This window comes from Oncorhynchus clarkii, chromosome 29 (genome assembly GCF_045791955.1).
Source record: "Oncorhynchus clarkii lewisi isolate Uvic-CL-2024 chromosome 29, UVic_Ocla_1.0, whole genome shotgun sequence".
NCBI lineage: Eukaryota > Metazoa > Chordata > Actinopteri > Salmoniformes > Salmonidae > Oncorhynchus > Oncorhynchus clarkii.
In genome coordinates, this window is record NC_092175.1 from 48,634,151 (window position 1) to 48,655,901 (window position 21,751).

Here is a 21,751-nt window from a genome sequence, read left to right on the forward strand (position 1 = left end):
TCGTACTTCCTCTTATCAATGTTTCAGAAGACATGCTCCCTCTTATACATTTTTCAGTAGACCTTGTCCATCTTATCAATGTTTCAGAAGTCCTACTCCCTCTTATCAATGTTTCAGTAGGCCTACTCCCTCTGATCAATGTTTCAGTAGTCCTACTACCTCGTAGCAATGTTTCAGTAGTCTTATTCCCTAATATCATTGTTTCAGTAGCCCTTCTACCTCTTATCAATATTCAGTTTACCTATTACCTCTTATCAATGTTTCAGTAGTCCTACTACCTCTTATCAATGTTTCAGTAGACTTACTCCCTCTGATCAATATTTCAGTAGACCTAGTCCCTTTTATTAGTGTTGCAGTAGGCATAGTCCCTCTATTAACAATGTCTCAGTAGTCCTACTGCCTCTTATCAATGTTTCAGAAAACCTGCTCCCTCTTATCAATGTTTCAGAAGTCCTACTCCCTCTTATCAATGTTTCAGTAGGCCTACTACCTGTTATCAATGTTTCAGTAGTCTTACTCCCTCTTATCAATGTTTCAGTAGTCCTACTACCTCTTATCAATGTTTCAGTAGTCTTACTCCCTCTTATCAATGTTTCAGTAGCCCTTCTACCTCTTATCAATATTTCAGTATACCTGCTCCCTCTTATCAATGTTTCAGAAGACCTGCTCCCTCTTATCAATGTTTCAGTAGTCCTACTCCCTCTTATCAATGTTTCAGTAGACCTATTCCCTCGTATCAAAGTTTCAGTAGGCTTACTCCCTCTTAACAGTGTTTCAGTAGGCCGACTCCCTCTTATCAATGTCTCAGTAGTCCTACTACCTTTTATCAATGTTTCAGTTAGACCTTGTCCCGCTTTTCAATGTTTCAGTAGTCCTACACCCTGTTATCAATGTTTCAGTAGACCTAATCCCTCTGATAAAAGTTTCAGTAGACCTACTCCCTCTGATCAATATTTCAGTAGACCTAGTCCATCTTATTAGTATTGCAGTAGGCCTAGTCCCTCTATTAATGATGTCTCAGTAGTCCTACTGCCTCTAATCAATGTTTCAGAAAACCTGCTCCCTCTTATCAATGTTTAAGTAGTCCTACTCCCCCTTATCAATGTTTCAGTAGTCCTACTGCCTCTTATCAATGTCTCAGTAGTCCTACTACCTCTTATCAATGTTTCAGAAGACCTTCTCCCTCTGATCAATGTTTCAGTAGACCTAATCCCTCTGATCAATGTTTCAGTAGACCTCCTCCCTCTGAACAGTATTTCAGTAGACCTAGTCCCTCAAATTAGTGTGGCAGTAGGCCTAGTCCCTCTATTAACAATGTTTCAGCAGTCGTACTTCCTCTTATTAATGTTTCAGAAGACATGCTCCCTCTTATACATTTTTCAGTAGACCTTGTCCATCTTATCAATGTTTCAGAAATCCTACTCCCTCTTATCAATGTTTCAGTAATCCTACTCCCTCTGATCAATGTTTCAGTAGGCTTACTCCCTTTTACCAATGTTTCAGTAGGCCTACTCCCTCTTATCAATGTTTCAGTAGGCCTACTCCCTCTTATCAATATTTCAGTATAACTACTTCCTCTTTTCAATGTTTCAGTAGTCCTACACCCTGTTATCAATGTTTCAGTAGACCTAATCCCTCTGATAAAAGTATCAGTATACCTACTCCCTCTGATCAATATTTCAGTAGACCTAGTCCATCTTATTAGTATTGCAGTAGGCCTAGTCCCTCTATTAATGATGTCTCAGTAGTCCTACTGCCTCTAATCAATGTTTCAGAAAACCTGCTCCCTCTTATCAATGTTTAAGTAGTCCTACTCCCCCTTATCAATGTTTCAGTAGTCCTACTGCCTCTTATCAATGTCTCAGTAGTCCTACTACCTCTTATCAATGTTTCAGAAGACCTTCTCCCTCTGATCAATGTTTCAGTAGACCTAATCCCTCTGATCAATGTTTCAGTAGACCTCCTCCCTCTGAACAGTATTTCAGTAGACCTAGTCCCTCAAATTAGTGTGGCAGTAGGCCTAGTCCCTCTATTAACAATGTTTCAGCAGTCGTACTTCCTCTTATTAATGTTTCAGAAGACATGCTCCCTCTTATACATTTTTCAGTAGACCTTGTCCATCTTATCAATGTTTCAGAAATCCTACTCCCTCTTATCAATGTTTCAGTAATCCTACTCCCTCTGATCAATGTTTCAGTAGGCTTACTCCCTTTTACCAATGTTTCAGTAGGCCTACTCCCTCTTATCAATGTTTCAGTAGGCCTACTCCCTCTTATCAATATTTCAGTATAACTACTTCCTCTTATCAATGTTTCAGTAGACCTTCTCCCTCTGATCAATGTTTCAGTAGACCTAATCCCTCTGATAATAGTTTCAGTAGACTTACTCCCTCTGATCAATATTTCAGTAGACCTAGTCCCTTTTATTAGTGTTGCAGTAGGCCTAGTCCCTCTAATAACAATGTCTCAGTAGTCCTACTGCCTCTTATCAATGTTTCAGAAAACCTGCTCCCTCTTATCAATGTTTCAGTAGGCCCACTCCCCCTTATCAATGTTTCAGTAGTCCTACTACCTCTTATCAATGTCTCAGTAGTCCTACTACCTCTTATCAATTTTTCAGTAGACCTTGTCCATATTATCAATGTTTCAGTAGTCCCTCAATTAACAATGTTTCAGCAGTCGTACTTCCTCTTATCAATGTTTCAGAAGACATGCTCCCTCTTATACATTTTTCAGTAGACCTTGTCCATCTTATCAATGTTTCAGAAGTCCTACTCCCTCTTATCAATGTTTCAGTAGGCCTACTCCCTCTGATCAATGTTTCAGTAGTCCTACTACCTCGTAGCAATGTTTCAGTAGTCTTATTCCCTAATATCATTGTTTCAGTAGCCCTTCTACCTCTTATCAATATTCAGTTTACCTATTACCTCTTATCAATGTTTCAGTAGTCCTACTACCTCTTATCAATGTTTCAGTAGACTTACTCCCTCTGATCAATATTTCAGTAGACCTAGTCCCTTTTATTAGTGTTGCAGTAGGCATAGTCCCTCTATTAACAATGTCTCAGTAGTCCTACTGCCTCTTATCAATGTTTCAGAAAACCTGCTCCCTCTTATCAATGTTTCAGAAGTCCTACTCCCTCTTATCAATGTTTCAGTAGGCCTACTACCTGTTATCAATGTTTCAGTAGTCTTACTCCCTCTTATCAATGTTTCAGTAGTCCTACTACCTCTTATCAATGTTTCAGTAGTCTTACTCCCTCTTATCAATGTTTCAGTAGCCCTTCTACCTCTTATCAATATTTCAGTATACCTGCTCCCTCTTATCAATGTTTCAGAAGACCTGCTCCCTCTTATCAATGTTTCAGTAGTCCTACTCCCTCTTATCAATGTTTCAGTAGACCTATTCCCTCGTATCAAAGTTTCAGTAGGCTTACTCCCTCTTAACAGTGTTTCAGTAGGCCGACTCCCTCTTATCAATGTCTCAGTAGTCCTACTACCTTTTATCAATGTTTCAGAAGACCTGCTCCCTCCTATCAATGTTTCAGTTAGACCTTGTCCCGCTTTTCAATGTTTCAGTAGTCCTACACCCTGTTATCAATGTTTCAGTAGACCTAATCCCTCTGATAAAAGTTTCAGTAGACCTACTCCCTCTGATCAATATTTCAGCAGACCTAGTCCATCTTATTAGTATTGCAGTAGTCCTAGTCCCTCTATTAACGATGTCTCAGTAGTCCTACTGCCTCTAATCAATGTTTCAGAAAACCTGCTCCCTCTTATCAATGTTTAAGTAGTCCTACTCCCCCTTATCAATGTTTCAGTAGTCCTACTGCCTCTTATCAATGTCTCAGTAGTCCTACTACCTCTTATCAATGTTTCAGAAGACCTTCTCCCTCTGATCAATGTTTCAGTAGACCTAATCCCTCTGATCAATGTTTCAGTAGACCTCCTCCCTCTGAACAGTATTTCAGTAGACCTAGTCCCTCAAATTAGTGTGGCAGTAGGCCTAGTCCCTCTATTAACAATGTTTCAGCAGTCGTACTTCCTCTTATTAATGTTTCAGAAGACATGCTCCCTCTTATACATTTTTCAGTAGACCTTGTCCATCTTATCAATGTTTCAGAAATCCTACTCCCTCTTATCAATGTTTCAGTAATCCTACTCCCTCTGATCAATGTTTCAGTAGGCTTACTCCCTTTTAACAATGTTTCAGTAGGCCTACTCCCTCTTATTAATGTTTCAGAAGACATGCTCCCTCTTATACATTTTTCAGTAGACCTTGTCCATCTTATCAATGTTTCAGAAGTCCTACTCCCTCTTATCAATGTTTCAGTAGGCCTACTCCCTCTGATCAATGTTTCAGTAGTCCTACTACCTCGTAGCAATGTTTCAGTAGTCTTATTCCCTAATATCATTGTTTCAGTAGCCCTTCTACCTCTTATCAATATTCAGTTTACCTATTACCTCTTATCAATGTTTCAGTAGTCCTACTACCTCTTATCAATGTTTCAGTAGACTTACTCCCTCTGATCAATATTTCAGTAGACCTAGTCCCTTTTATTAGTGTTGCAGTAGGCATAGTCCCTCTATTAACAATGTCTCAGTAGTCCTACTGCCTCTTATCAATGTTTCAGAAAACCTGCTCCCTCTTATCAATGTTTCAGTAGGCCCACTCCCCCTTATCAATGTTTCAGTAGTCCTACTACCTCTTATCAATGTTTCAGTAGACTTACTCCCTCTTATCAATGTTTCAGAAGACCTGCTCCCTCTTATACATTTTTTCAGTAGACCTTGTCCATCTTATCAATGTTTCAGAAGTCCTACTCCCTCTTATCAATGTTTCAGTAGGCCTACTCCCTCTGATCAATGTTTCAGTAGGCTTACTCCCTTTTACCAATGTTTCAGTAGGCCTACTCCCTCTTATCAATGTTTCAGTAGGCCTACTCCCTCTTATCAATATTTCAGTATAACTACTTCCTCTTATCAATGTTTCAGTAGACCTTCTCCCTCTGATCAATGTTTCAGTAGACCTAATCCCTCTGATAATAGTTTCAGTAGACTTACTCCCTCTGATCAATATTTCAGTAGACCTAGTGACTTTTATTAGTGTTGCAGTAGGCCTAGTCCCTCTATTAACAATGTCTCAGTAGTCCTACTGCCTCTTATCAATGTTTCAGAAAACCTGCTCCCTCTTATCAATGTTTCAGTAGGCCCACTCCCCCTTATCAATGTTTCAGTAGTCCTACTACCTCTTATCAATGTCTCAGTATTCCTACTACCTCTTATCAATGTTTCATAAGACCTGCTCCCTCTTATCAATTTTTCAGTAGACCTTGTCCATCTTATCAATGTTTCAGTAGTCCCTCTATTAACAATGTTTCAGCAGTCGTACTTCCTCTTATCAATGTTTCAGAAGACATGCTCCCTCTTATACATTTTTCAGTAGACCTTTTCCATCTTATCAGTGTTTCAGAAGTCCTACTCCCTCTTATCAATGTTTCAGTAGGCCTACTCCCTCTGATCAATGTTTCAGTAGTCCTACTACCTCGTAGCAATGTTTCAGTAGTCTTATTCCCTCTTATCAATGTTTCAGTAGACCTTCTCCCTCTGATCAATGTTTCAGTAGACCTAATCCCTCTGATAATAGTTTCAGTAGACTTACTCCCTCTGATCAATATTTCAGTAGACCTAGTCCCTTTTATTAGTGTTGCAGTAGGCCTAGTCCCTCTATTAACAATGTCTCAGTAGTCCTACTGCCTCTTATCAATGTTTCAGAAAACCTGCTCCCTCTTATCAATGTTTCAGTAGGCCCACTCCCCCTTATCAATGTTTCAGTAGACTTACTCCCTCTTATCAATGTTTCAGAGCCCTGCTCCCTCTTATCAATTTTTCAGTAGACCTTTTCCATCTTATCAATGTTTCAGTAGTCCTACTCCCTCTTATCAATGTTTCAGTAGTCTTACTCCCTCTTATCAATGTTTCAGTAGTCCTACTACCTCTTATCAATGTTTCAGTAGACCTTGTCCCTCTTATCAGTGTTTCAGTCGGTCTACTCCCTCATTTTTTAAATGTGATTTTTAATTTAACCAGGAAGCGCTCATTGAGATTTGAAATCTCTTTTTCAAGAGCGTCCATGCCTAGATAGGCAGCACCAAGTCATTACACCATTTTATACAGACAACATGAAATACTACAGGTAATCTAGTAAAAACCACAGGAATCACAGGAGTTTAACACACATTGAACAGCAAATTAAAAACATTGACAGGTCAAGAAATCAGCCTCAAAATCAAAGTATATGGATTTATGGCATATATGGCAGTTTAAAATAAATCTCACATCTCCATGGTAAAGTGTAAGGATTGGCGCTGGTAGACGAGAAGCAGGGACAGGGAGTGAACATTTAACTACCAACGGACATGGAACAGGACAGGACAGCGTCTGGACATGAGCACATAACGACATCCATGCTGACACAGGGAACAAACGTTGGAGCAGACAGAAGTAGGGAAGGCAATCAACAAAGTGAAGGAGTCCAGGTGAATCCAGTGAGCGCTAATGCGTGTAATGAAGTGCAGCCCGGCGCCCTCGAGCGCCAGAGAGGTAGAGCCGGAGCAGGCGTCATATAAAGGGTGTCAATTAGAAAACACCATTAGTTTAGTTTTGTCAGCATTGAGAATAAGCTTCAATTGACACAAGGTATCTTGAACAGTTTAAAAAACAGTTTGCAAGTTCTGTATGCTTTTGTGAGAGATGAGGCACAACAATAAATAACAGTATCATCAGCATAAAAAAAAGTTGTGCATTTTGGACATTTTTGTCTAAATTATTGATAGAAATAGTGAATACGAGGGGACCAAGTGCAGTGCCCTGGATCACACCATTACAAATAGACAATTTAACAGACATGAGCCCATCAAATTGAGTGCACTTAGTTCTGTCAAGGGCTTCAGTGATATCATGTAAAACCTTAATGGCTGCTTTAATTGTGCTATGCTTCTTCCTGAAGCGCGATTTGTACATTGATAAAATAGAGTTAGTATATAAAAGCTATTTTAGCTGTTCACTTTCAAAGGTATCAAGTATTTTCGCCAGGGGTGACAGCTTTGAGATTTTTCTATAATTATTTAAAATAGTTGGATCACCTCCTTTTAAAAGTGGTAGGACAAATGCTGATTCCCAGATCCTCGGATTTGCATTACATTCCAGGTTTAGATCGAACAGTGGATCAGCTGGTTTGAGAGGGAGAACAGACAGATGAGGTATGAGAGGGAGAACAGACAGAGGAGGTGTGAGAGGGGGAACAGACAGAGGAGGTGTGAGAGGGGGAACAGACAGAGGAGGTGTGAGAGGGAGAACAGACATGGAGGAGGATCCCAATAAAATAATAAAAAATACTAAATACACCATCTCTCTCTCACTTACTGCCTCTCTTAAACACATTATTTCTCAAACATACACATACACCCCACTCTTGCATCCTACCTTTGAACCACACCTCTTTGAGCAGCGTAAGTGGTCAGGTTATCAGTTTGTTATCTAGCAAGCTAGATAGCTATGTAACATGACTAAAATGTTTTTTGTTAACAAACCAAAAAATAGCGGCCTGCGAATAGTTTGAAACGGCCCACTACATGGTTAATTTAAACTGACCTTATATAAATGCTTATGAATCTGCTGTAGAAAGAAAAAACATAGAACCAGGGCATGACTTTTGAATAATTTGGACTAAAGGCACAGCAATGCAATTGCCCAAGCATTTAATGTAGTCTGTAGCAGTGTTTAATTTTGTGATGTGCTTTAAAGGTCCAAGCTTAAAAATGTTTGCTAAAAAAAGGTTCAGTGCGGTAAAGAGATGGAGATGCAATTGACAGCATTTAAAAAAATTATGCCGCTAATCATGCCTTGCGTTTATTAATTTATTAATGATAGCAGGCTAGGTGTTAACTTTGACAGGCCTAATACTAACAGATGATGTCACTCCAGATGGGTTAGAAGTTAGTGTTTAGTGCTAGGGGTAGTGTGTAGGGTTAAGGGTATAGTGTTTAGTCTGTGGTGTGTATACTAACAGATGATGTCCCTCCAGATGGGTAAGAAGTTAGGGTTCATCATTAGAGGTAGTGTGTAGGGTTTAGGGTGTGTGGTGTGTATACTAACAGACGATGTCCAGCCAGATGGGTAAGAAGTTAGGGTTCATCATTAGAAGTAGTGTGTAGGGTTTAGGGTGTGTAGTGCGTATACTAACAGATGATGTCCAGCCAGATGCGGTCGGACCGTTCCTGGTTGACCTGGTTCCGGGCCACACAACGGTACCAGCCTGTGTAGTTACGGTTGACTTCTGTCATGTTGAACATGCTGCTGTTGCCCTGGGAGACGGTGCTGACCAATCCGCTGTGTGTCTCATGCTCCCACAAGAAGTAAAGCGGCCCTGTGCCGTTCTCTAGGCCGCAGCGCAGCCACACCAAAGATCCCTCCGCCGGAGACGCATCACTCAGCAGAATATAGGGCTTACTGACAGGGACTACACACATGCACATACACAAACACACACACACACACACACACACACACACACACACACACACACACACACACGCATTACAAAGAAACACACACACACACACACTCACACATATTAGTGTAGTAGTAGTGGTAGTAGTAGTAATTGTTGTAGCAGTAGTAGTAGTAATAGTTATATTAGTTGTAATAGTAGTAGCAGTAGTAGTAATAGTAGTACTACAGTAGTAGTAGTAGAAGTAGTAGTAATAGTAGTACTACAGTAGTAGTAGTAGAAGTAGTAGTAATAGTAGTACTACAGTAGTAGTAGTAGCAGTAGTAGTAATAGTAGTAATACAGTAGTGGTAGTAGCAGTAATAGTAGTAGCAGTAGTATTAATAGTAGTAGTACAGTAGTAGTAGTAGTAGCAGTAGTAGTAATAGTAGTAGTGCAGTAGTAGTAGTAATACAGTAGTAGTAGCAGGAGTAGTAATAGTAGTAGTACAGTAGTAGTAGTGGCAGTTGTAGTAGTGCAGTAGTAGTAGTAATACAGTAGTAGTAGCAGTAATAGTAGTAGCAGTAGTAGTAATAGTATCAGTACAGTAGTAGTAATAATACAGTAGTAGTAGTAGCAGTAATAGTAGCAGTAGCATTAATCATAGTAGTAGTAGTAGTAGTAGTAGTAGTAGCAGTAACAGTAGTAGTGGAAGTAGTAGTAGTAGTAGTAGGAATTGTATAGCATTAGGAGTTGTATTATAGTAGTAGTAGTAATAGTAGTAGTAGTAGTATTTTTTTTAATTTAACCGTTTTTTAACTAGGCATGTCAGTTAATAAGATGATAAGATGGCACTGAAGAGCATGGCTGACCTTAAACATGCTCCTAACCAACTATTTTGTTTGTTTTTTTGTGTTGATTGTAACTTATTCTTTAACTTATTTTGTACATAAGGTAGCTACTACCGTCTCCTATGACCGAAACTTTTTCCTTCAACGAGTCCGACGAGTAGGATATACTGCTTTCCTAGGAACAGGCCCAAATCTCCGTCATTTGTGTGAAGAAAAGACTGAGGATAAGAGGGCGCAGATCGGGCTGCCTTCTGAGAATCCGTAGGCGAGCGAGTAAACTCACCCTGCCATCCGTTCTACTTGCTAACATGCGATCATTGGAAAATAAAATTGAAGACATGCGATTAAGATTATCCTACCAACGGGACATTAAAAACTGTAACATCTTATGTTTCACTGAGTTGTGGCTGAATGAAGACACGGATAGTATAGAGCTGGCAGGATTTTCCATGCACCGGCAGAACAGAGACGCTACGTCTGGTAAGACGAGGGATAGGGGTGTGTGTCTTTTTGTCAATAACAGCTGGTGCGCGATGTCCAATATTAAAAAAGTCTCAAGGTATTACTTGCCTGAGGTAGAGTACCTCATGATAAGCTGTAGACCACACTATCTACCAAGAGAGTTCTCATCCATATTGTTTGTAGCCGTCTATTTCAAATCACATACCGATGCTGGCACTAAGACCGCGCTAAACAATAAACTCTATAAGACCATAAGCAAACAAGAAAATGCGCATCCAGAAATCAGTTTTACCACATTTTTACTAGCATGTCAGAGTGCAACCAGAGGGAAAAAAAACTCTAGACCACCTTTACTCCACACACAGAGATGCGTACAAAGCTCTCCCCCGCCCTCCATTTGGCAAATCTGAACATAATTATATCCTCCTGATTCCTGATTACAAACTAAAACTAAAGCAGGAAGTACCAGTGACTCGCTCAATACGGAGGTGGTCAGACGACGCGGATGTTACGCTGCAGGACTGTTTTGCTAGCACAGACTGGAATATGTTCCGGGATTCATCCAATGGCATTGAGGAGTATACCACCTCAGACATCAGCTTCATCAATAAGTGCATTGACGAAGTCGTCCCCACAGTGACCGTACACACATATCCCAAACCGAAGCCATGGATTAAAGGCAACATCCGCATCGAGCTAAAGGCTAGATCTGCCGCTTTCAAGGAGCGGGACACTATGCACTCAGACGAACCATCAAACAAGCAAAGCGTCAATACAGGATTCAGATTGAATCCTACTACACTGGCTCTGATGCTCGTCGGATGCGACAGGGCTTGAAAACTATTACGGACTATAAAGGGAAACCAAGACACGAGCTGCCCAGTGACGCGAGCCTACCGGACGAGCTAAATGCCTTTTTATGCTAGCTTCAAGGCAAGCAACACTGAAGCATGCATGAGAGAACCAGCTGTTCTGGATGACAGTGTGATAGTACCAATGTGAGCAAGACCTTTAAACAGGTCAACATTCACAAAGCCACGGGGCCAGACGGATTACCAGGACGTGTACTCAAAGTTGTCATTAACAGGACATGTATTGACATTTTCAGTCTGTAATACCTACATGTTTCATGCAGACCGCTATAGTCCCTGTGCCCAAGGAAGTGAAGGCAACCTGCCTAAATGATTACCGCCCCCTAGCACTCATGTCGGTAGCCATGAAGTGCTTTGAAAAGCTGGTCATGGCTCACATCAACAGCATCCTCCCGAATACCCTAGACCCACTCCAATTCGCATACCACCCCAACAGATCCACAGATGATGTTCTCTATTGCACTCAACACTGCCCTTTTTCACCTGGACAAAAGGAACAACTAAGTGAGAATGCTGTTCATTGTCTACAGCTCAGCATTCAACAACATAGTGCCCATGAAACTCATCACTAAGCTAAGGACCGTGGGACTAAACACCTCCCTCTGCAACTGGATCCTGGACTTCCTGATGGGCCGCACCCAGGTGGTAAGGGTAGGCAACAGCACGTCTGCCACGCTGATCCTCAACATTGGGGCCCCTCAGGGGTGTGTACTTAGTCACCTCCTGTACTCCCTGTTCACCCACGACCCCGTGACTGCAACACCATTATTATGTTTGCTGATGACACAACAGTGGTAGGCCTGATCACGACAACAACAGCCTATAGGGAGGAGGTCAGAGAACAGTGTGCTGCCAGGACAACAACCTCTCCCTCAATGTGAGCAAGACAAAGGAGCTGATCGTGGACTACAGGAAAAGATGGACCGAACATCGACGGGGCTGTAGTGGAGCGGGTCGAGAGTTTCAAGTTCCTTGGTGTCCACATCACCAACTAACTAGAATGGTGCAAACACATCAAGACAGTCGTGAAGAGGGCACGACAAAGCCTATTCCCCCTCATGAGACTGAAAAGATTTGGCATGGGTCCGCAGATCCTCAAAAGGTTCTTCAACTGCACCATTGAGAGCATCTTGACGGTTGCATCCCCGCCTGGTATGACAAATGCTTGGTATCTGACCGTAAGGCGCTACAGAGGGTAGTGTGTACGGCCCAGTACATCACTGGATCCAAGCTTCCGGCCATCCAGGACCTATATACTAGGCGGTGTCAGAGGAAAGGCCATCAAATTGTCAGAGACTCCAGTCACCCAAGTCATAGACTGTTTTCTCTGCTACCGCATGGCAAGCAATACCGGAGTGCCACTTTTATGACAAAAAGACTCATTAACAGCTGCTACACCCAAGCCATAAGACTGCTGACCAATTAATCAAATGGCCACCGGACTATTTACATTGACCCCCCCCCCCCCATTTGTTTTGTACACTACTGCTACACGCTGTTTATTATCTTCGCATAGTCACTTCACCCATACCTACATGTACAAATGACCTCAACTGACCTGTACACCCGCACACTGACTCTGTACCTGTACCCCCTGTACATAGCCTCATTATTGTTAAGTAGTAGTTTTAGTATTGTTAGTAGTAGTAGTGGTAGTAGCAATAGTAATAGTATCATAGTTGTAGTAGTAGAAGTAGCAGTAGAAGCAGTAGAAGTAGTAGCAGTAGCCGTAGTAGTACTATATCTTACCCAGTACCCGTAGGTGTATGTAGTAGTAGTATAGCTTGGCTCCCTGCTCTGTGTCGTAGAGAGCCTGGCAAGTGTAGAGACCCTCGGCAGCCAATGGGAGGCGCTCTATACTCAGAGAGGCGGCGCCAGAGATCACCTGAAGGTCTCCTAGACTCTGGGCCAGCTTCTGCAGCTTAGGGCCTAAAAAAATACATAATAATAAAAATAATAATAATAAAACATATTATAAATAACAAATAGAAATAATAATGCAAATAATATTAATAATAATAATCATCATAATGATCCTCTTCTTCCTCCTGCTACTACTTCTACTACTACTACTACTACTACTACTACTACTACTAATACTAATACTACTAATACTGCTGCTGCTGCTACTGTTGCTACTACTACTACTACTACAACTAGTACTACTGCCACTGCTACTGCTACTGCTACTGCTGCTACTACTACTAATACAACTAATACTGCTGCTGCTACTGCTACTGCTGCTACTGCTACTGTTGCTACTACTACTACAACTAGTACTACTGCTGCTGCTACTGCTACTGTTGCTACTACTACTACTACTACTGCTACTAGTGCTACTACTACGTCTTTTGAGCTTCTAGTCATGAAATCTATGCAGCCTACTCAATCACTTTTTATAGCTACTGTTTACAGGCCTCCTGGGCCATATACAGAGTTCCTCACTGAGTTCCCTGAATTCCTATCGGACCTTGTAGTCATAGCAGATAATATTCTAATTTTTGGTGATTTTAATATTTACATGGAAAAGTCCACAGACCCACTCCAAAAGTATTTCGGAGCCATCATCGACTCAGTGGGTTTTGTCCAACATGTCTATGGACCTACTCACTGTCACAGTCATATTCTGGACCTAGTATAAATGTTGTGGATCTTAAAGTTTTTCCTCATATTCCTGGACTATCGGACCACCATTTCATTACGTTTTCAATCGCAACAAATAATCTGCTCAGACCCCAACCAAGGAGCATCAAAAGTCGTGCTATAAATTCTCAGACAACCCAAAGATTCCTTGATGTCCTTCCAGACTCCCTCTGCCTACCCAAGGACGCCAGAGGACAAAAATCAGTTAACCACCTAACTGAGGGAACTCAATTTATGTAACGGTTTTCTTCCGTTGAAGGAGAGGAGGACCAAAATGCAGCGTGGTTAGAGTTCAACATGGTTTTTAATATGAGAAACTCAACATGAACTCAATTACAAAACAACAAACGTGGCAAAACCCGAAACAGTCCTATCTGGTGCAGAGAACACAAAGACAGGAAACAGCCCCATAAACATACAAAAACCATAGACCTGACAAAACACATAAATCCCCCATGTCACACCCTGACCTAACCAAAATAATAAAGAAAACAAAGATAACTAAGGCCAGGGCATGACAGTACACCCCCCCCCCCCCCCCCCTCAATAGGTGCAGACTCCCGAACGCACACCTAAATCCATAGTGGAGGGTCTGGGTGGGCGTCTGTCCACGGTGGCGGCTCTGGTGCTGGACGTGGACCCCACTCCACCATTGTCTTTGTCCACCTCCTTAGCGTCCTTTGAGTGGCGACCCTCACCGCCGACCTTGGCCTAGGAACCCTAACAAAGGGCCCCACTGGACTGAGGAGCGTCCATGGACCGAGGGGTGCCTCATGACTGAGCATACTCCTCCGAACTGAGGGACAGCTCATGACTGAGAGGTAGCTCATGACCGAGAGGTAGCTCATGACCGAGAGGTAGCTCCGGACTGAAGGACAGCTCCGGACTAAGGACAACTCTGGACTGAATGGCAGCTCCGGACTGAATGGCAGCTCATGACTGGAGGGCAGCTCATGACTGGAGGGCAGCACATGACTGAAAGGCAGCTCATGACTGAAGGGCAGGTCATGACTGAAGGGCAGCTCATTACTGGAGGGCAGCTCTGGCAGCTCCTGGCTGGCTGACGGCTCTGGCAGCTCCTGGCTGGCTGGCTGACGGCTCTGGCAGCTCCTGGCTGAGGGGCTCTGGCGCCTCTGGACTGGCGGGAGACTCCGAAAGCGCCGGACAGGCGGGAGACTCCGACAGCGCCGGACAGGCGGGAGACTCCGGCAGCGCCGGACAGGCGGGAGCACCTGTAGTCAAAGGACGGAGAGACAGCCTGGTGCGGGATGCCGGCACTGGTGGTACCGGGCTGGGGACACGCACCTCAGGGTGAGTGCGAGGAGCAGGAACAGGACACACCGGGTTGTGAAGGTGTACTGGAGACCTGGTGTGTATAGCCGGCATCAAATCTTCCGGAACTCTAACACAAGTTTCAGGCTCAGTACAAGGAACTGACACAGGTGGCATCGGACAACTAACACGCTCCTCAGGGCAAATGTGGGGTGGGGTTATATCCTGCCTGTTTGGCCCTGTCCGGGGGTGTCATCGGATGGGGCCACAGTGTCTCCTGACCCCTCCTGTCTCAGCCTCCAGTATTTATGCTGCAGTAGTTTATGTGTCGGGGGGCTAGGGTCAGTTTGTTATATCTGGAGTACTTCTCCTGTCCTATCCGGTGTCCTGTGTGAATTTAAGTATGCTCTCTCTAATTCTCTCGTTCTTTCTTTCTCTCTCTCAGAGGACCTGAGCCCTAGGACCATGCCTCAGGACTACCTGACATGATGACTCCTTGTTGTTCCCAGTCCATCTGGTCGTGCTGCTGCTCCAGTTTCAACTGTTCTGCCTGTGATTATTATTATTTGACCATGCTGGTCATTTATGAACATTTGAACATCTTGGCCATGTTCTGTTATAATCTCCACCCGGCACAGCCAGAAGAGGACTGGCCACCACACATAGCCTGGTTCCTCTCTAGGTTTCTTCCTAGGTTTTGGCCATTCTAGGGAGTTCTTCCTAGCCACCGTGCTTCTACACCTGCATTGCTTGCTGTTTGGGGTTTTAGGCTGGGTTTCTGTACAGCACTTTGAGAGATCAGCTGATGTCGGTTTTCTTCCGTTGAAGGAGAGGAGGACCAAAATGCAGCGTGGTTAGAGTTCAACATGGCTTTTAATATGAGAAACTCAACATGAACTCAATTACAAAACAACAAACGTGGCAAAACCCGAAACAGTCCTATCTGGTGCAGAGAACACAAAGACAGGAAACAGCCCCATAAACATACAAAAACCATAGACCTGACAAAACACATAAATCTCCCATATCACACCCTGACCTAACCAAAATAATAAAGAAAACAAAGATAACTAAGGCCAGGGGGTGACAATTTAACCTTGCGCAATACCCTAGATGCAGTTGCATCCCTAAAAAATAAAAACATTTATCAAAAGAAATTAGCTTCCTGGTATACAGAAAATACCCGAGCTCTGAAGCAAGCTTCCAGAACATTGGAACGGAAATGGTGCCACACCAAACTGGAAGTCTTCCGACTAGCTTGGAAAGACAGTACCATGCAGTATCGAAGAGCCCTCACTGCTGCTCGATCATCCTATTTCTCCAACTTAATTGAGGAAAATAAGAACAATCCGAAATGTATTTTTGATACTGTCGCAAAGCTACTAAAAAGCAGCAATCCCCAAGAGAGGATGGCTTTCACGTCATCAGTAATGAATTCATGAACTTCTTTGAGGAAAAGATCATGATCATTAGAAAGCAAATTACGGACTCCTCTTTAAATCTGCGTATTCCTCCAAAGCTCAGTTGCCCTGAGTCTGCACAACTCTGCCAGGACCTAGGATCAAGAGAGACACTCAAGTGTTTTAGTATTATATCTCTTGACACAATGATGAAAATAATCATGGCCTCTAAACCTTCAAGCTGCATACTGGACCCTATTTCAACTAAAATACTGAAAGAGCTGCTTCCTGTGCTTGGCCCTCCTATGTTGAACATAATAAATGGCTCTCTATCCACTGGATGTGGCAGTAATAAAGCCTCTCTTGAAAAAAACAAACCTTGACCCAGAAAATATAAAAAACTATCGGCCTATATCGAATCTTCCATTCCTCTCAGAATTTTTAGAAAAAGCTGTTGCGCAGCAACTCACTACCTTCCTGAAGACAAACAATGTATACGAAATGCTTCAGTCTGGTTTTAGACACCGAGACTGTACTAGTGAAGGTGGTAAATTACCTTTTAATGGCGTCAGACCGAGGCTCTGCATCTGTCCTCGTGCTCCTAGACCTTAGTGCTGCTTTTGATACCATCAATCACCACATTCTTTTGGAGAGATTGGAAACCCAAATTGGTCTACATGGACAAGTTCTGGACTGGTTTAGATCTTATCTATTGGAAAGATATCAGTTTGTCTCTTTGAATGGTTTGTCCTCTGACAAATCAACTGTAAATTTCGGTGTTCCTCAAGGTTCCGTTTTAGGACCACTATTGTTTTCACTATATATTTTACCTCTTGGGGATGTAATTCAAAAACATAATGTTAACTTTCACTGCTATGCAGATTACACACAGCTGTACATTTCAATGAAACATGGTGAAGCCCCAAAATTGCCTTCGCTAGAAGTCTGTGTTTCAGACATAAGGAAGTGGATGGCTGCAAACGTTCTACTTTTAAACTCGGTCAAAACATAGATGCTTGTTCTAGGTCCCAGGAAACAAAGAGATCTTCGGTTGAATCTGACAATTAATCTTGATGGTTGTACAGTCGTCTCAAATAAAACTCTGAAGGACCTCGGCATTACTCTGGACCTTGATCTCTCTTTTGACAAACATATCAAGACTGTTTCAAGGACAGCTTTTTTCTACGTAACATTGCAAAAATCAGAAACTTTCTGTCCAAAAATGATGCAGAAAAATTAATCCATGCTTTTGTTACTTCTAGGTTAGAATACTGCTATGCTCTACATTCCGGCTACCCGGATAAAGCACTAAATAAACTTCAGTTAGTCCTAAATACGGCTGCGAGAATCCTGACTAGAACAAAACAATTTGATCATATTACTCCAGTGCTAGCCTCCCTACACTGGCTTCCTGTTAAGGCAAGGGCTGATTTCAAGGTTTTACTGCTAACCTACAAAGCATTACATGGGCTTGCTCCTACCTATCTTTTCCGATTTGGTCCTGCCGTACATACCTACATGTACGCTACGGTCACAAGACGCAGGCCTCCTAATTGTCCCTAGAATTTCTAAGCAAACAGCTGGAGGAAGGGCTTTCTCCTATAGAGCTCCATTTTTATGGAATGGTCTGCCTACCCATGTGAGAGACACAGACTCGGTCTCAACCTTTAAGTCTTTACTGAAGACTCATCTTCAGTGGGTCATATGATTGAGTGTAGTCTAGCCTAGGAGTTTGAAGGTGAACGGAAAGAGTCTGGAGCAACGGACCGCCCTTGCTGTCTCTGCTTGGCTGGTTCCCCTCTCTCCACTGGGGTTCTCTATCTCTAACCCTATTACAGGGGCTGAATCACTGGCTTACTGGTGCTCTTTCATGCCGTCCCTAGGAGGGGTGCGTCACTTGAGTGGGTTGAGTCACTGATGTGATCTTCCTGTCTGGGTTGGCGCCCCCCCTTGGGTTGTGCCGTGGCAGAGATATTTGTGGGCTATACTCGGCCTTGTCTCAGGATGGTAAGTTGGTGGTTGAAGATATCCCTCTAGTGGTGTGGGGGCTGTGCTTTGGCAAAGTGGGTGGGGTTATATCCTGCCTGTTTGGCTCTGTCCGGGGGTATCATCGGATGGGGCCACAGTGTCTCCTGACACCTCCTGTCTCACCCTCCAGTATTTATGTTGCAGTAGTTTATGTGTCGGTGGGCTAAGATCAGTTTGTTTTGTCTGGAGTCTCCCTTTCTCTCTTTCTTTCTTTCTCTCTCTCAGAGGACCTGAGCCCTAGGACCATGCCTCAGGACAACCTGGCATGATGACTCCTTGCTGTCCCCAGTTCACCTGGTCATGCTGCTGCTCCAGTTTCAACTGTTCTGCCTGCGGCTATGGAACCTAGTGGTTAGAGAATTGGACTAGTAACCGGAAGGTTACGATCCCCGAGCTGACAAGGTACAAATCTGTGGTTCTGCCCCTGAACAGGCAGTTAACCCACTAGGTTAGGCCGTCATTGAAAATAAGAATTTGTTCTTAACTGACTTGCCTAGTTAAATAAAGCTAAAAAAAATAAAAACCCGACCTGTTCACCGGACGGGCTACCTGTCCCAGACCTGCTGTTTTCAACAGCAGAAGACAGCAGGAGCAGTAGAGATACTCTTGATGATCGGCTATGAAAAGCCAACTGAGGTGCTGACTTGCTGCACCCTCAACAACTTACTGTGATTATTATTATTTGACCCTGTTGGTCATTTATGAAATTTTTTTATTTTTATTTATTTGTTTTTATTTAAATTTTACCCCCCTTTTCTCCCCAATTTCGTAGTATCCAATTGTTAGTAGCTACTATCTTGTCTCATCGCTACAACTCCCGTACGGGCTCGGTAGAGACAAAGGTTTTTCTCTCCTGAGCTCGTACGGGAGTTGTAGCGATGAGACATGCGTCCTCCGATACACAACCCAACCAAGCCGCACTGCTTCTTAACACAGCGCGCATCCAACCCGGAAGCCAGCCGTGCACCTGGCAACCTTTGTTAGCGTGCACTGCGCCCGGCCCACCACAGGAGTCGCTGGTGCGTGATGAGACAAGGATATCCCCCCTACCGGCTAAACACTCCTTAACCCGGACGACGCTATGCCAATTGTGTTACCACAGAGCCTGGGCGCGAACCCAGAGTCTCTGGTGGCATAGCTGGCGCTGCAGTACAGCACCCTTAACCACTGCACCACCCGGGAGGCCATTTATGAACATTTGAACATCTTGGCCATGTTCTGTTAAAATCTCCACCGGGCACAGCCAGAAGAGGACTGGCCACCCCTCATAGCCTGGTTCCTCTCAAGGTTTCTTCCTAGGTTTTGGCCTTTCTAGGGAGTTTTCCCTAGCCACCGTGCTTCTACACCTGGATTGCTTGCTGTTTGGGGTTTTAGGCTGGGTTTCTGTACAGCACTTTGACATATCAGCTGATGTAAGAAGGGCTATATAAATACATTTGATTTGATTTGATACTACTACTACTACTACTACTACTACTACTACCACCACCACCACAACTGCTACTACTACTACTAGAACTACGACTACCTCTACTAATGCTTCTGCTAAGAACACTACTACTATTAGTGCTACTACTAGTACTACTACTATTACTACTACTACCACTACTACTGCTACTGCTACTACTACAACTCCGACTACTAATACTGCTCCTGCTACTACTACTACTACCAATACTACTATTACTGCTACTACTAATACTACTACTACCACTACTACTAATACTACTACCACTACTACTGCTACTGCTACTACTCTGACTACTAATACTGCTCCTGCTACTACTACTACCAATACTACTATTACTGCTACTACTAATACTACTACAACCACTACTACTAATACTACTACTACCACTACTACTGCTACTGCTACTACTACGACTACAACTAAAACTACTACTACTTCTACTACTGCTACTACTACTGCTACTACTACCACTACTACTACTACTACTACCACTACTACTACTACTACTACTACTACTACTACTACTGCGACTACTTCTAGTACTACTAATACTAATACCACTACCGTTACTATTACTACTTCTATTATTACTACTACTATTACCAGTACTACTACTACTACTACTGCTACTACTGCTGCTGCTACTACTACTACTACTACAACTACTACTACTATACCACTACTAAAACTACTACTACTACTACTATTAAAACTACTACTATTATTACTACTAATACTACTACTGCTACAACTGCTATTATTACTACTAATACTACTACAACTACAAATAATACTACTACTGCTGCAACTACTATTACAATTACTGGTGCTACTACGGTTACCACTACGACTACAACTACAACTACTACTACTACTACTACTACTACTACTACTACTACTACTACTACTGCTACTAGTACTACTACTATTACTAGTCCCACTGCTATTACTACAAGTACTACTACTGCTACTATTACTACTACTAGTGCTACTACTATTAACACTACCACTACAACCATGACTACTACTACTGCTACTACTACTATTACTACCACTAGTACTACAACAACTACAACTACATCCACTGCTACTGCTACTGCTACTACTACTACTACTACTACTACTACTACTAACACTACTACCACTACTACTACAACCACTACTACTGCAAAAACTGCTACTACTACTACTACTACTACTACTACTACTACTACTGCTACTAATATTACTGCTACTACAACTACGATTACTACTACTAGTACTACTACTACTAGTACTACTACTACTACTAATACTACTAGTACTAGTAGTAGATGTAGTAATATTAGTTGTAGTAGTAGTAATAGTAGCAGTAGTAGCATTGGTAGTAGTAGTTGTAGTAGTAGTAGCTGTAGTAGTAGTAGCAGTAGTAGTAGTTGTACTGCTAGTGTAGTTCTGCTGTAATAATATTACTACTACTACTACTACTATTACTATTACTACTATTTCTACTACTATTTCTAAGACTACTACTACTACCGCTACGTTTATTAATACTTCTAACACCACTACTACTAGTACTACTGCTACTACAACTATTACTCCACCACTGCTACTACTACTATTACTTCCACCACTACTACTGCTATTACTACAACTACAGCTACTGCTCTTACTACTATTACTACTACTGCAACTAATGCTGCTACTTCAACTGCTACTACAACCACTACTACTACTGAAACTATTACTGTTACTACTACAACTACTACTGCTACTGCTACTACTACTACCACGACTACTACTACTTCTCCTACCAATGCTACTACTTCTACTATTACTACTACTACTGCTAATACTACTATTACTATCTCTACTACTACTGCTAGTACTGCTACTACTTATATTACTACTACTAATATTACTACTAATACTACTACTACTACTACTGCTACCACTACTACTACTACTACTGCTAAATTTACAACAACTACTACTACTACTACTACTACTACTACTATTACTACTATCGAAACTATTAGCACTACATTTACTACTTCTACTACTAGTGCTACTACTATTGTCTCTATTGTCCACTATTACTGCTAATACTTCGACTACTACTATTACTAATTCTACTACTACTACTAATACTACTAATACTACTAATACTACTACTAACTACAAATACAACTACTACTACTACTACCACTAATACTACCGGTACTAGCGCTACTATAACTACCTCTGCTACTAATGCTTTTACTACTACTACTTCTACTACT

General features: G+C 42.4%; 1 protein-coding gene across 1 annotated transcript in view; it reads right to left on the reverse strand.

Moving 5' to 3' along the window:
• LOC139388249 (V-set and immunoglobulin domain-containing protein 10-like 2) overlaps positions 1 to 21,751 on the reverse strand; it is a gene marked incomplete at both ends in the record, with an annotated part of 152,712 nt that overhangs the window by 114,233 nt on the left and 16,728 nt on the right. The window contains 2 exons of the mRNA XM_071134798.1: positions 8,244 to 8,519; positions 12,423 to 12,602. Coding sequence (XP_070990899.1) covers positions 8,244 to 8,519; positions 12,423 to 12,602 — 456 coding nt within the window. The remainder of the gene's footprint in view (positions 1 to 8,243; positions 8,520 to 12,422; positions 12,603 to 21,751) is intronic.